Here is a 16950-nt window from a genome sequence, read left to right as displayed (position 1 = left end):
TAAAAATATTTGCTTAATGAGGTTGAGGGCAACTTGGTCTTATTTTAAAAGAAAAAAATATGTGCTTTAAAACACCTGTCTTCATGTAACTTAATACCTTCTTTTCTATCAATTTCCAAATTTAATTATCTTCCTTATCTGGACCATATATATTCTATTTGTGTTCATGATCCCTGTATCACAAAAGCAGGAATTAAAGTATGGCCAATGAAGTATGACCCTGAGTTCTCAGGGTCAAGTGTCCCTTCCCCCTTCTGTTTGGGACCAGAAGTGATTTAGGTTTCAGATTTGGTTGATTTTTAGAATGTTTGTATGTACGTAATAAGATCCCTTGAAATAGGATCCAAGTCTAATATGAAGATCATTTATCTTTCATATACACCTCATAAGCACAGCCTAGAGACAATTTTATGCAGTATTTTTAGTGCTCCTGAGTTTTGGTCTCAATTCATCACGTGCCATCATGTGTGGAATTTTCCACATGTAAGGTCAGACTGCTCAGTTTCAGGTCTTCAAGCATTTCAGATTTAAAATTTTTCAAATTGGGAATGGCCATCCCATACGATATTTCAGTAGGTTTCAGAAGATAAAAGTTTCTGTTTGGACAGAAATCATATGAGATATTCATGAGTGTAAGCATATTCTAATACCAGCTGTGTCAGTTTCAGCTCCATCTAAAACATTGTTATATGTGAGAAAAGTACAGGGAACTATTGAAGTAAAACAGGATCCCCCTCCAACCTACCACTGCCCCACAAGTAGTGTTTGTAGTGAATCTATCCTAAAGGCAGAATCTCTGTATGGCAGGTCATACCTCACTTAGTTTCTAGCATGTGCCTGGATAAAAACATGACTGTTTGGGAGTCATTGAAACATACTAAAACTACCTGCTTGAAAGCACCAACTTATCCTTTGTTACCACCTTGAGAGTATTAATAAACAATGAAAATTTGAAAATTCATAAAGGAAAATATACTATATCATGACAAGGAAGTTAGTTTGCCATTATATTTGAAACAGAGAATACCTCTCCAGATAATCATACAGTTTATTTAAAATGTAACATATAGACTTTGAGGGAAATACATACTAAATAAACATTTGTAATACAGTAGGTAGGACAGTGTCAGAAATAATTTTTTGAGGACCTTGATTGGGGAAGTGACAGAAGAAATTAAACAGAAGGTTCTGTAGGTCTGAGGTTATTTCATTATATTGAATGTATTTCATAAAACAAACTGAAATGTGCAGAAATTAACTTACTTGCCTGAGATCACTAGACTTGACCAGTGGCTGAATAGAAGATAAATCTATATATGTCTAATAGGAGGCTTATGTCTTAACCTGGTAGGAAGCCAAAAGGATTTGTTGTTCTTACACACAATTAATTTTTGGCAGGTCTTTTTAAGTTATACAGCAAACAAATTTTTATAAACTATACCTATAAAGCATAATCATGTCAGTACTTGAAAATGTATATAATTTAGTGTCTGTAATTTAATTAGAAAAAGTACTAGTATAATATTTCATGGCACATTTAGAGAACTTTTACTTCCTGCCATTGTGTAAATTATAAACAAAAGGAGTTTTATGCTGTACAGCAATACTCCTCTTGGCTTTATGGAATGCTGACAGATGAAGTTTGTTAGTAGGCTTGTATACTGGCTAAGGGTTGTGCAAGAAGTAAAAGTAACTTGCAGTCAATAAAATCAGGGCATCCCAATGTTGTTGGGTTTTTTTCCTGGTATTCTTCAAGAAACGTCATTTAAAACAAATAAAATTGATCATATTATAAACTAGTCTTTACAGTGGACTACTAAATAATCCATAATCAGATTGTTTATAACAACAGATCAAAGGGTATCAGAAATAAATAATATCTAAAAGATTAATAGTAGGAAGGACAAGAGAAAAAGAAAGATGAGCACACATGTGGGCTCTGGAGAGGATTATGAGTTGCTCTTAAAACTTTGAGTTTCAGAATAGAAGTATTCTGTTTATAGCTATGTGTCTGTGACCACCAACACCCCCCCTTCCCCCCCCCCATGGAATTAATACATGGTTATCTATAATTAACAAACATGGGCCTGATAGAGTATGGATAGGGTCAGCTATAGTTAACATACTCAGTGATGTCTTAGTTCTACATACTTCCCCATTCATTTGTTTTGTTGTTGTTTTCTAAGTAGATGTACAAAAGAGTTTCAATTCCAGATTATGAATACAAGGACTCTTGATCTAGGTCACCCTTCTATCGTTCTCTCCCATCCTTCATTTATTTTATCTTCCTCATCCAGACCTTCAAAATGTTGTGGCAGAACCAAAACTGTGCACCTCACATCATGCCCTCACTGCATTACTGTTTATAACTCTCCCTTTCCATAATCTTGGCTAATGTGCACTGTCGATAAAATTTAGTATAGTAGTATAGTAGTATTGCATGATTTATGGAAAAGTATCTTAAAGAGTTCTTGAGTGTGGCATCTATATTTCTGGTTATAATATAAAGAGATATTTAGTTAATGCTAAATCATATATACATTTACTCAAAAAGTTTCTTAATTAGTTCACAGGTACAAAAATACAGATAATGTGTTAGAAAGTAGATTTATTTTTTTATTGCTCATTATCAATTATTGCAGTGACTTTAGGTAATAGAAGTTGTGATTGGAATTATTATCCTGTGTATTCCTTGACCCTAGTTCAGTGTCTCACATAGAAACAAATATTTTAGAGCAAAATATCTGTCTTTTGTAATTTTAATGGTTGTGGACCTGATGTTAACCATTTAATTCTGACACTTGAGATGAAGAAAAACATAAGTGAAAGGTCTAAAAACCAGGTTTCTTCTGGGAGGTATGGCCCTCCTACCCCCTGCCAGTATTCTTTGCTTTACATGGTGAATTCCTAGTAAGAAAAGATGACCAAGCAATGGATGCTGGAGAGAGAGTAAATACTCATTTGGCTGGTAAAGACTGAGTGGATACTTATATCTTCATTACCATATAAAATTAATTTGAAAAACTCACACTGTGACACATGTCTGTAAAAGATACTAGTGATCAGTTTATTCTGTAATTATAGATATTGATTGATCTCTGAGCCCTATACAGTGTGTTCCAGTTGCCTTTTGTGGTGACTGAGTAAGATGGAAATGCATTCAGCCTGCATTTTTAGGGTGTATCCTGGGCTACAAACATGTGGTTTTAAAATTGCATAACCATCACTGCACTCCATGTGAAATCATAGTCAGGAGGCATACCTGCATACTCAGCTTTAGGTATTTCTCCGTAAATCCTGCATGTAGTTCACGAGTTTACCTTGTGAATAAAACATACAAATTCTGAGTTTAGAGGTGTCTGTCTGTTCTTTATAGAGAAATTGATATTCTCCTAAATTTTAGATATTTCTCCAAATTTGGCTTCTTGTTTATTTGGCATCTAGCCACATACTTCCTAATAAATTTATGTTTAAATCTCTTTCTGTATCTTGTGTTCCATAAAGTTGATATTACATCTAAACATTGTAGGTAAATATTGTTAAGTATTATATACTTAGGATAGGGACTCATGTTCTGTATTCACAGAGATAGGTCTCAAGAACTGTGGGTATGAATATAGTTTGCCCATTTGATTATTTTCTCCCTTCCCTTCCCTTCCCTTCCCTTCCCTTCCCTTCCCTTCCCTTCCCTTCCCTTCCCTTCCCTTCCCTTCCCTCCCCTCCCCTCCCCTCCCCTCCCCTCCTCTCCCCTCCCCTCCTTTCCCCTCCTCTCTTTTCCCCTCCCCTTCCCTTCCCTCCCCTTCTCTCCTTCCTCTTTCTTCCTCCCTCCCTCTTTCCTTTTCTTTGTTCCTCCTTGCCTTCTTCCCTTCCTCCTTTTCTCCTCTTCTCCTCCTTTTCCTCCCCTCCTCTCCCCTTTCCTCTCTCATGTCAGTCCTGGAGCTTGAACTCATGGCCTAGGTACTATTGAGCCACCGTTCTGCTTCTAGATTTTTTGGTTGTTAATTTGACTTTCTGCCTGGGCTGACTTCAAACCTTGATCCTTAGATCTCAGCCTCCCCTGAGTAGCTAGGATTACATGCATGAGCTGCCAATGCCCAATGATCGTTTTGTAGACGTGAATCATATTCCCTTGGGAGGCTTTATTTTAAATCACAGGCTAGCATCACATGCTATTTTTAGAGGGTAAGAGAGGATGAGGGTTTAAGGAGAGGTAGAAATGTTTCCAGTGTAAACTCTTGTTAGATTTTAAGAATATGGCTTTGAGCTACCAGCACAACCATGTTCATTGCAGCAGACTATGATTTGGAGGATTATGGTTTGAAGTCAGCCTAGTTAGAAAAGTTGGATAGACTCCATGTCCAAAGTAAGTACAAAACAAGATTGGAATCACAGCTCAAGTGGTTGAGCACAACCCTCATATGAGTTCAAACCCCACTACTGCCAGAAGAAAATAGAATCAGTATGCAGGCAGCAAACAGAATGCTAGTGGTATTTAAAAAATACTAGTTAACATATTCTATGAACTGTTGTACATATTATTAGCCTGTAGTGTAATTGTATAAATAAGTATAATTTCCTTTTTTTTCAAATTCAGAAGAATTGAAAATAGCTGACAAGATTCTTTATTGTTGGTGGCGGTGGTTGTTCAGTTTGAACTCAGGGCCTAGGTGCTATCTGAACTCTTTTGTTCAAGTCTAAAGCTTCACTACTCTGAGCTACAACTCCACTTCCTGTTTTCTGGTGGTTAGTTGGAGATAGGGTCTCAAAAATTTTTCTGTTCAGGCTGGCTTTGAATTGTGATCCTCAGATCTTATTCTTCTGAGTAGCTAGGATTATAGGCATGAACCATCAGCACACAGCTAGCTGACAAGGTTCTTTTTTTTTTTAAATTTAATTTTATTGTCAAAGTGATGTACAGAGGGGTTAAAGTTACATATGTAAGGTAGTGAGTACTTTCCCTCTACCCCAGATCTCCCTCATCCAAGTTATAAAGTTCATTTCCAGCAAGATGCTGACAAAATTCCTAAGTGCAGTGTTTTCTTTTCTTTTCTTTTTTTTTTTTTTTTGTCGGTGGTGGAGCCTGAATTCTGGACCTGGGCACTGTCCCTGAGCTCTTCAGCTCAAGGCTAGCACTCTACCACTTGAGCCACAGCACCACTTCCAGCTTTTTCTTCTTATATGGTGCTGAGGAATCGAACCCAGGGCCTCATGCATGCAAGGCAAGCACTCCACCACTGAGCCATCTTCCAGCCCAAGCGCAGTGTTTTCTTAAAATCTCACATATTGACCAATAGATAACAAGAGAAAAATGATCCTGTAAATATTTGTTGACTGAACAATTGTGTGAATGTTTACATTATATGTTCCCTGATATAGGAGGGATGATAGAAGCTAAGAATACTTAAATAGTCTGCTTATGATGTTAATTATATTACTATTATGCTATTTTAATTTGTATGTCAACAAGGAGAAAATTGATACTTATATGCATATACTGTAGATGAATAAATGTCTAAATGTTTATAACCTTCTTGATTCTTTGGTGGCCTTCTTTTCTCTCTTTTCCCCAGAGAACTTAGTATAGTTACTTGTGTGACAGTATATTGTACTGCTTCTAAGTTGTTTTCTTCTTATCTTTTTAACATCATGTGAGCATAAAAGACCTGATAATCTGTTTTCTTATCTAAAGTGTTTTCTTGACACAAGTTGAATTTATGATCAGTAACAAATATTAATAGACTAATTTGATGTGTTGTTTGAAAATGGTACTTTACTGAATTAATGTTTGCCCAAGTTCATTTGACCAAACCCACCTATTTATAAAGCACTGAATTTAGTATCACTAAGGTTCATTTTGCATGCTCATAAATATTTAAGTTTGTGATTTGGGGCCAGTAGGATACTATTTAGTAGCAACTTATTATATGAAAAATGGAGGCTCTTTTCTAACAGCATTTTTGGTGTGGTGATCTAGATTAGAATATAGTCATAATTCTTGGGGGAGTCTGCCAGAACTGGGGCCTAGGTGCTGTCCTTTAATGTTTTCACTCAAGGCTGGTGCTCTACCACTTGAGCCACAGCTACACTTCTGGCTTCTTTGTGGTTAACTGGAGATAAGCATCTCTCAGGTTTATGTTCCTTGGCTGACTTCAAAGTTTGGTCCTCCAATCTCAGCTTCCTGAGTAGCTAGCATTGCAGGCATGAGCCACCAGCACCTGCAAATTTTAAAGCAAGAATTAAAGAGTTCTTGGTTCACATTGTAATCCTAGTTTTTCCTGCTCTTCCCCTAGCTTCCAGCAGATTTCACAAAGCTCCACCTCACTGACAGTCTCCACCCACAGGTGACCCACGTGTCTTCCAGCCACTCAGGATGTAGCATCACAAGTGACTCTGGAAGCAGCAGTCTTTCTGATATTTATCAGGTAAGAAGGTGTTTTCCTTGTGATTTGCCTTGTTTTCATCTCTGCCAAGGAGTTTTAGGTTTCCAGTGATAGAAACTTTTTAATATGTTTATGCATGCATATTATGTGTGTAAAATATCAATGTTTGTGTTTCACATGCATAGAGAATGTTGTATGTTTGTTGTAGTGTTCTATTATATTTGTCTCAGCTGTTAGCATTTTTCAGAATTGTATTCTATTATTTTGTGTACAGGTACTGACACTTGAACTCAGGTCCTGGGTCCTGCCCTTAGCTTTTTCACATAAGACTAGTGATCTACCACTTGAGCCACAGCTTTGTTTTTGGCTTATTGGTAATGAACAGGAAATAAGAGTCCATAGACTTTCCTACCCAGGCTGGCTTTGAATCAAGTTCAGATTTTAGCTTATACGTAAATGCCTAGCACTTATGAGAATTTTAAATAGAATGGTTCCATTGGAGATAACAAACCTGTTAACTTGAAATGTTTAATTTATTTGAATATAGATAGATTGACTAGGAAACTTCGGAATTATGCTTTGATAGTTTTTTGTTTTGTTTTGTTTGGTCGGTTGTGGGGCTGGAATTCAGGGTCTGGGAACTGTCCCTGAGCCTCTTTGTGCCCAAGGCTAATGTTCTACCTCTTGAGCCACAGTGCCACTTCTAGTTTTCTGATGGTTAATTGGAGATAAGAGTCTGAACCATGATCCTCAGATCTCAGCTTCCTGAGTAGCTAGGATTACAGGTGCCTGGCAAGGTTTTTATTTTTATTTTTAATTAAAGTCCTTATTGTTTCAAAAGAATTATTGTGATCATGTTATTAAATTTTATATTTTGTATTTAAAATCATATATAGATTTGGCTATGTGTTTGAAATAAATTCATATGCTACTTAAATATATGGATAGATTAAAAACTAGTGGGCTGGAGATATGGCTCAAGTGGTAATGCACCTAATTAACAAGTTTAAGGCTCCAAGTACTAGAGTTCCAACCTTAGTACTGCAAAAAGAAAAAAACAACTACAACAAAAAAAGTAGACTTTTGGGATGCAATAGTATTTTTAAAATAAATTTATTATAATTGTTAAAGGATCATTTGTTGGCTGAGAATATGTGAATTTAGGAAAAGTACCCAAAATATACACATACAAAAGTCATTTTGATGGCCTTCAAAAACATACTATTGCTAGTGGATTTTAGGTGGGTTTAAAACAGAAGAATATTACTCACTAGTAGAGTTTTTCACTCCTTAGGAATTGCCACATTGAGATGACCATAGAAAATACCTTCGTCCAGTAGACATAGTTGTTTGTGCCTCTAATCCTAGCTACTTAGGAAGCAGAGATGGGGAAGAATATGATTCCAGGCCAGCCCAGGCAATTAATAATCTTGACGTGGTGATGTGAAGTTGTAAGTTGTAAGTTGTCCACACAAGCCCCACCCAAAAAAACATGAGACCCTATCTATAAAATAATGTAGCCTGGCACCAGTGACTCACATCTATAATACAGACTACTCGAGGCTGAGATCTGAGGATCACAGTTTGAAGCCAGCCTGGGCAGGCAAGTTCAAGAGACTCTTAACCCAAAAAAGCCAGAAATGGAGCACTGGCTCAGGTCTTTCTGAATGAAAGCTCAGGGACAGCACTCAGGCTCTGAGTTCAATCCCCAGAATTGGCCAAAAATCAAACAAGAAAAGTGAAAGAGGCAATTTTAAGATCCTGACTTCAATCAAACTTGGGAGGAGGAGGAAGGGAGGGAATAAAAAAGGAAAGGAACATAATATTTATTCAGGATATTTGAATATTCAGGCAATACTATGTTTCTTTATTACTTAAGTGATCAAAATACTGTGACTAGGACATATTTGGGGTGTGTATTGGTACTCAGGTGTCTTGAACTCAAGTCCTGGACGTTGTCTCTGAGCTTTGTTGCTCAAGGCTAACACTCTACTACTTGAACCACAGCTCTACTTCTGCTTTTTTTGTTGTTGTTATTTTGTTGCTTAACTGGAAGTAAGAGTCTCACAGACTTGCTTGCCCAGGCTGACTTCAAGCTACAGTCCTCTTATCTAAGCCTCCTGAGTAGCTAAGATTACTAGTATGAGCCACCAGCACCCAGCTCAACATATCTATTTTAAATTTAGTAGATCTTAGAAAATAAATTTTCTCCTTTAAGAGCTAGTTTAATATCTACATGTATACTTGGTAGAAAGCTTTACTGACTAGGAATTTTATTTTAATTTTATTTTTGTTAGTTGTAGAGAATGAACTCAAGGCCTGAGATGTTGTCCCTGAGCTCTTTTAGCTTGAGGTTAGCTCTCTACCACTTCGAGCCACAGTCCCACTTCTGGTTTTCTGGTGGTTAATTGAAGATTAAGTCTCACAGACTTGCCTGCCCAGGCTGGTTTTAAACTGCGATCCTCAGATCTCAGTCTCCTGAATAAGTAGGATTGCAAGGCATGAGCAGCTAGAATCTTATGTTTTAAACAATACCGACTCTATTTTTTTGTGTGTGTATATGCAGGTACTACGGCTTGAATTTAGGAATCTGAGCTCTTGCTTGGCTTTTTCATGTGTTTTTCCTGCTGAAAGCTGGCACTTTACCACTTGAGCCATACCTCTAGTCTGGCTTTTTGCTTGCAGGTTTTCTTTTTCCTCTTAGGCTAGCCTGAGGTTCTCAGATCTTAGCCTTCTGAGTAGCAGAAGCACTTGGCCTCAAATATACTTTTAAAAATATTTTGTTAGTCAAAAATGTGGACATTTGTAAATTTCCTGGCTGATGGAGGGTTTTTCTTTTTTGCTTATATAAAATGATTGCAGATTTCTTCTTAGCACTATAAAGTGTTAATTTGTAATTCTTTAGGAAATAATTTTAAATGTTAGTAAGGGCACAGAGTAAACAACACACACATACCACCTGTTTCTAGAAGAGAATGTTAACGAAAATATTGAAAAATTAAAGTGCTTGCCTTGCATGCCTGAGGCCCTGGGTTCGATTCCTCAGCACCACATAAGCAAAAAGAAAAAAAGCCAGAAATGGCGCTGTGGCTCAAGTGGTAGAGAGCAGAAGAGCTGAGGTACAGCACCCAGGCCCAGAGTTCAGGCCCCATACTGGACCCAAAAAAAAAAAAAGTTAATTGGCGGTAAAAGTATCATGGATTTTTCTGCCTAGGCTTAGTATGGACTGACATCCTCAAATCTCAGCCCCCCAAGTAGCTAGTATTGTAGTCATGAACCACTGTGCCTAGCTTTTAATGGATTCTCTTCCTGTACCAGCTGTCTTTCTTATGGTGTTGGAAGTAATTGGCTAGTTTGTATGGGTATGTGTTCACACACACATTTTTAAATTTCTCTTTTTTTCTCATATATATATCTATCTATAGATAGATAGATATAGATATATGGGAAAGTTTTTGTGGGTTTTTTTGCCACAATTAACTGAGAAAAATAAATGCCTTACTCTTAGGTCTTTTAAGCCTTGAAAAATGAACTTGATAAGAAAGGGTTAACTTAGAAGCAGATAGAAATATGTGAAAGAATAAGAGCTTGGTGATGGAAAGCTAGTGCTTGTTGGTGATCTATAAGACATGCTACTTTCAACGATGATGGAGTGGTTAATTAGATCAACTGCTCACAAGTCGCTTGTATAGACCAAAAACAGTTGTACAAAAACCAGTCAAACCCAGGTGCTGCTAACTCACACTTGTAATTCTAGCTACTCAAGAGGCTGAGATTTAGGATCACAGTTTGAATCCAGCCTGGGCAGAAAAGTCTGTGAGACTCTTATCTCCTGAAATAGAGCTGTGGCTCAAGTGATATTGCATTAACTTTGTGCATAAAAGCTTAGGGACAGTGCACAGACCCTTAGTTGATGCCCAACATACAGGGACACACATACACACACATACACACACACACCAAACAAACAAAACCCCAGATCAATAGAACAATGAGTAAAATGAAACGCATATATAAATAGTACAGTATGTAGTACAGGAAACCTAACAGATCAATGAAAAAATTTAATAAATAGACATTGGGGCCAGCCTCTTATGGCTCATACCCATAATCCTACTCTACTAGCTACTGAGGAGGCTGAGATCTGAGGATCATGATTCGAAGTCAGACAGGGCAGGAAAGTCTTTGAGATTCTTATTTTCAGTTAACCACCAAAAAGCTATAGATCTTGGCTCAAGTGATAGAGTGCTATCTTTAAGTAAAAAAATGCTCATGGGTAGTTCCCAGGTCCTGAAGCTGCATGACCAGCACAAAAAATAAAAATAAATAAAAAAATATTGGGGTATAGGGGTGATTATTCTCACTTGTATCTTAACTAATATAAATTCTAGATAAACTAAAGACTTACCAAATTCTTAGTTTTGGTAAGTTTGGGACAGAGATTTAGTCTGAATATAGCTTATTTATTTAAATTAACAAGAGAAATCACAATACAAAAATAAATGTTCAAAGGAAAAAGGTTTATATTTTATTTATTTGTATTTTTTTATTGTGAAAATACCATACAGAGGGGTTACAATTACATGAGCAAGGTAATGATTACATTTCTTATCAAACATTGTTGTCTCCTCCTTTGTTTCCCCTTCCCATCCCTTCCCATCCCCTCATTCCCCCCACCCCACCCCCACGTGCGCCAAAGTTGTAAAATTCGTTTTTTTTTTTTAATTTAATTTAATTTTATTTGTGAACATACTGTACAGAGGAGTTACAATTACATGTGCAGGATAATGTGTACATTTCTTACCAAGCATTGCAGCCTCCTCCTTTGTTTACCCTTCACATCCCTTCCCAGCCTCCCCCCTCCCCCCCAGTCCCAATCCTTCTCCTTCCCCCCCTCCCCCCCCAACCGACATTGTAAAGCTCGTTCTGGACATGACAACTTGTACTTCTCATTGTTGCAACAGGTCCACCTGTATCCTTAATCAACTGGTTTTTCCCCATCTCCTCCACAAGTTATACTGACATCAAATATAGTGAAAGCAGGGGTTATACTGTGGGGGAAGGACATACAAAGCAACAAAGAGATAATCTTATAAATGCGTTAGAAACACATGCATGAAAGAAAAAAACATTAAAATACACATCTAAGGGTTCATTTTCCTGACATCACATTATCTGACTTTTTGACATAATGTCTTATACATCTCATTGTTACAGTGGGTCCACCTGTATCTTTATTTAAACAATTTGTTTTTTCCCTTCCCCTCCCCAAATTATACCAACATCAAATACAGTGAAAACAGGGGTTATACTGTGGGGAAGGGACATGCAAAGCAACAAAGAAATCATCTTATAAATATATTAGACAATAGCAAGAAAGGAAAACAAATTGAGTCCTTATCTTGGGGTTCATTTCACCTAACATCAACTTGTCTGACAGTTTCTGCTTATCTCAGACATATACTAGTTATTGCAAATAAGGGAAACCATGGAACCTATGTTTCTTTGCACCTGGCTTACTTCACTTAATATGATTTTTTCCAAGTCTTTCCATTTCCTAACAAATAGGGCGATGTCATTCTTTCTGATGAAGGCATAGAATTCCATTGTGTGTATATACTACATTTTCTTGATCCATTTATCTACTGAGGGGCATCTGGGTTGGTTCCATATCTTAGCTATGGTAAATAATGCTGCAATAAACATAGTCCTGCTGGTAGCTTTAGTATGGCCTTGTTTGTGATCCTTCGGGTAAATGCCCAAAAGTGGGATTGCTGGGTCATAGGGGAGCTTTATATCGAATCTTTTGAGGAACCTCCATACTACTTTCCAAAGTGGTTGAACAAGTTTAGACTCCCATCAACAATGCAGTAGGGTTCCCTTCTGGCCACATCCCCTCCAGCATCTGTTGTTGTTAGAGTTCTTGATCATAGCCATTCTAACTGGGGTGAGGTGGAAAATCAGTGTTGTTTAGATTTGCATTTCTTTTATGGCTAGAGAGGTTGAGCATTTCTTCATGTGTCTATTGGCCATCCTTCTTTCTCTTCAGAGAAGTTTCTCTCTGGGTATCTTAAGAAAATTTTGGCCTGTGCCAAGGAGACCTAGGGTTTCTCCTGTTCCATCCTGTAATGTTTTCAGAGTGTCTGCTTTGACTCCAAGGTCTTTGATCCGTTTGGAGTTGATGCTGGTGCAGAGGGATATATAAGGATCTAGCTTTAATTTTCTATAAGTGATTACCCAGTTTTGCCAGGACCATTTACTGAAGAGTCTTTCTTCCATTCTATTTTTTAGCTCCCTTATCGAAGATTAGATGGCTATAGGTCTGTGGATTCATTTCTGGGTTTTCAATTCTATTCCATTGGTCCAAGATTGTATTTTAAAGCAGTTAAAACATAGTGGTGATTGAGTATAGAAGGATTAAAATACGACACGATTTTGCCTATCACATTAGCACATACTTTCTTAGTAAAAATGGGTAGACATTTTTATTCACTCCTAATATGATTGTAGATATTTGGAATGAATCTAAAAGTTTACATTAAAAGCTTTATGAAATTGTTTTTCTCTTTTAAATGTATATGTATTTCTTGTGTGTGTGTGTGTGTGTGTGTGTGCGTGCGCGTGCGTGCGCGCGCGCGCACATGCACATGCTCATGTTGGTTCTAGGGCCTCGTCCCTGTCTCTAAACTTTTTTGCTCAAGGTTAGCAGTCTACCATTTGAACCACAATTCCATTTCTAGCTTTTTGGTAGCTAATTGGAGATAAGAGTCCCATGGACTTTCCTGCCCAGGCTGGCTTTAAACATCTTTGATCCTCAGATCTCAGCTTTCTGAATAGCTATGAATATATGTTTGAGCCACTGGCACTTGACTGGATGTATATGTTTTTCCAAAAGTCAAAAAACATTGATAGAATAAAATTCAAAACCACATAAACTCAGATAAACAAAGTAGATTTGATTAAAGCACTGTTAATATCTAAGGATATTTTCATATTTTCCATGTCTGATTTTATGGAGCTGGTCTTTCTCTGTTGTCTCATCTAAGTTAGCATCAGCATTAGCATTCAGTGTAACTTTGTATCTTAAATTTCTGTCAGGAGCTGGATTAGGTGCTATTTGGCTAAATAAGTACACTAGAAATTATGCCTAAAATGTATTTACACGGACAATACTCACTGAACACCCTAATCACGTAAATATGGAATGGCAATTGTATGGATATATTTAATGAGAAAAAAACTTTAGTGTTTGTGGGTTATTTTTTTTTTCTTTGTGAATTATTTTAAATTGCTTAATGATTGAACACCTTGAAATGAGTAGTGTCTATGTTGAGATATGTGGTATCAGTGACTAAGGAAATATGTGTGTGTATAACTTAAATATGATGAATAATGCAGTTGGCCATGTGATGAGTGGGAGGGACAAGTTTTGCTTGCAGACGTGTGTGAGGTCCCCTCTACTGTTGATAGAGTTATAATTCAAAAGTGGCCATTAGAGTCATCCAACCAAGTCTACTATTTGGCTTGCATTTATCAAATAATCTTGGATTTGTGATTTATGTTTTCATGAAGACTGTCCAGCAGGGGAAGGCAGTTTGGTCTTCATGAGGTTAGTAAACTCAAACCAGTTCTAAAAGAAGAACTGCCTAACAAATTTTTTCTATAAGCAAAGTAAAATGAATACAAATACATCTTTCTCCTTTTTTGTTCTGCCATGCTTCAAATGCCATGTGATAGCTCAGATAAGAAATCCAAATTATTGAGATTAAAAAAAAATCCTGATGAAAGTTATAACAGAAGTAGAATCACTAATGTTGAAGCGATTCTTTTATACAGGGTCTACTTTGCAAAATAGTTGCTAGAGGGCTGGGAAGTTGGCTCAGTGGTAGAGCGCTTGCCTTGCATGCATGAGGCCCTGGGTTCGATTCCTCAGCACCATATAAGCAAAAAGAAAAAAGCTGGAAGTGGCCTTGTGGCTCAAATGGTAGAGCGCTAGCCTTGAGCTGAAAAGCTGAGGGACAGCACCCAGGCCGAGTTCAGGCCCCACGACCAGACCCCAAAAAAAAAAAAAAATTAAAAATAGTTGCTAGATGCTGCATCCAAGAAAAGTAGAACAGAATCACTTTGAAGTCATAACCACAATTATTCTTACTCCTTTGGAATACCAAAGATTAATTTCCTTAAAGGAATTCTTAAAGGTTGTGGATTTTATCTCTTTTAAGGCCACAGAGAGTGAGGCTGGTGACATGGACCTCAGTGGGCTTCCAGAAACAGCTGTGGACTCAGAGGATGATGATGACGAGGAAGACATTGAGAGGGCATCAGATCCTCTGATGAGCAGGGACATAGTAAGGGACTGCCTGGAGAAGGACCCCATCGACAGGACTGATGATGACATTGGTAAGTGGATATTAGAGAGGAGTCTTGGAGCAGGGAAACTGGAGAAGCCACTAGAGCTTTAGCAAGTCTGTTTATGAAAGCCCTTAGTACACATGATAATGTTGACAGCTCTTCCTTTGTATAAACTGTAATAGTTCTTTGAGGGGGGAAAATGTTGAAGATCAGTACCTTCTGGAATGTACATCCTATAAAACCCTTCCACAGAGCTTCCTTTTATATCTCCCAAAGTTGTATTAATTTTCTTGCAAGTACTGTTCCTTATTGAGTTTGTTGCTATCGAACAGATTCATTTGCCTTTTCATAAAAAGTGTGTTTTCTCTTTTGTTGAATGAAGTGCTGATTATTAAAATATGATCAGCATATCTGTTTCTGCACTTTCTATCTGAGAAGATTGTCCGGAAAGCAGGAGCTATGTTTATTCCTACAAATGAATTTAGAACACTAGCTTACATGCTAATGTGCTTGTAAACAGTCTTTCCTAGGAGAACCCCACTTATTTGAATGCCACTTCATGTGGACCAAAGATAATCTTAATGCTTATTGTACACAATCAAGTTCAGTCAAATGAAATTGTTAACGCTTGATCGTTTTTCCCCTACTAGTTCTGGTAGATTCTTTTTATTTTATTTATTTTTTTGGTTGTGGGGCCTGAACTCTAGACCTGGGCACTGTCCCTCAGCTCTTAAGCTCAAGGCTAGCACTCTACCACTTGAGCCACAAGGCCACTTCCGGCTTTTTTCTTTCTGCTCATGTGGTGCTGAGGAATGGAACCCAGGGCCTCATGAATGCAAGGCAAGCGCTCTACCACTGAGCCACCTTCCCAGCCCCTCTGGTAGATTCTTGGACATATACTTGTTGCAACTCTTTAAAGGGTGGGGTGGTATTCACTTTTGCTTTTTTATGCCTAACCTTGAAGGTATTCAACTATAAGAATAGTTGTAACTTTTTGTTTGTTTGTTTGTTTTGCCAGTCCTGGGGCTGGAACTCAGGGCCTGGGCACTGTCTCTGAGCATCATTTGCTCAAGGCTAGCACTCTACCACTTGAGCCACAGCTCCACGTCCAGCTTTTTGTTTATGTGGTACTGAGGACTCGAACCCAGGGCTTCATGCATGCTAGGCAAGCACTCTACCACTAGGCCACATTCCCAGCCCCAGTAGTCACATTTTGTTGAGGGCATGATAAGTTGAGGTAGAGGACTACTTTTTTTTTTTTTTTTTTTTTTTCAGATAAGGGGTAGGTTTATTCAGTAGACCTGCTTGGACCAGGCAAGGGTGGCACTCCACGTGGCTGGGAAAGGCCTGGGAATGAGAGAGAGCTGGGAAGAGAGGAAAGAGAGAGAAAAGAGCAGAGAGAGGGGTAAGAACAGTAGCACTCACGTGGTATTCAGGTAAGGGGTAGACCTGCTGGGACCAGGCAAGGTTGGCACTCCACGTGGCTGGGAAAGAGAGAGCAAGAGAGCAAGAAAAGAGCAGCAAGAGCTAGAAACGAACAGAGAGAGAAAAAAGGGAGAGTCTGGGAAAGAGAGAGAGCAAGAAAAGAACAGAGAGAGAGCTAGAATAAAACAGAGAGAGCAAGAAAAGAGCAGCAAGAGCAAGAGCAAGAGCAAGAGAGAGGTAAGAACAGAGAGAGAGAGCAGAGAGCTAGAAACGAACAGAGAGAGAAAAAAGGGAGAGTCTGGGCCTGGGCTAGCCCTTATGTAGGGTATGGGTGGGGAAAGGTGTGGCCACATCAAATTCAGATGTGACCTCAGCGGATGCAGATGTGACCTCTTCCAGGTGTCCCAGTTGCCTAGGTAACGCAGGTACTGGGTGGAGACTTTGCTGCGAGGAGGGTGGAGTCTGCTCGCCATCCAGGAGCGGACCTTACATTCCAGCCTTTTAATAATCATGAAATAGGGCGAGGATTCTCTCTGGCTACTTCCTGCTGACAAGGGGCGTCGACAATAGGGGTAAAAGGCTGGAATTTGGTCTCCTCCCAGAGAAGGCAGTGAACAGCAGCTGTCCCTTGGTTGCGTGAGTCCTTAGATGAAATCTGGAGAAGTCTCATGAGCATTGAGGGGCTGGAAAAAAAAATACTAGAGAGCAAATAAATGGCAAGAGGAAGGACTTGGGGCTGAAAATGTTGGTAGAAATGTCCCTAGTTACTTCTGACATCTGGCGACTAGGTAGA

General features: G+C 38.3%; 1 protein-coding gene across 17 annotated transcripts in view; it reads left to right on the top strand.

Annotated features, from left to right (window-relative positions):
- Positions 1-16950, top strand: part of Rapgef2 (Rap guanine nucleotide exchange factor 2) — a 265529-nt gene that overhangs the window by 202229 nt on the left and 46350 nt on the right. For 15 of the 17 annotated variants that reach the window (XM_070012622.1, XM_070012626.1, XM_070012628.1 and 12 more), the window contains 2 exons: positions 6291-6422; positions 14603-14780. In XM_070012622.1, coding sequence (XP_069868723.1) covers positions 6291-6422; positions 14603-14780 — 310 coding nt within the window. The remainder of the gene's footprint in view (positions 1-6290; positions 6423-14602; positions 14781-16950) is intronic. The other 2 variants (XM_070012625.1, XM_070012624.1) reach the window with 1 other exon arrangement.

The sequence above is a fragment of the Dipodomys merriami genome, unplaced genomic scaffold, assembly GCF_024711535.1.
Source record: "Dipodomys merriami isolate MVZ:Mamm:240054 unplaced genomic scaffold, mDipMer1.0.p SCAF_9, whole genome shotgun sequence".
Lineage (NCBI taxonomy): Eukaryota > Metazoa > Chordata > Mammalia > Rodentia > Heteromyidae > Dipodomys > Dipodomys merriami.
This window is presented reverse-complemented; position numbering and strand designations above follow the sequence as displayed.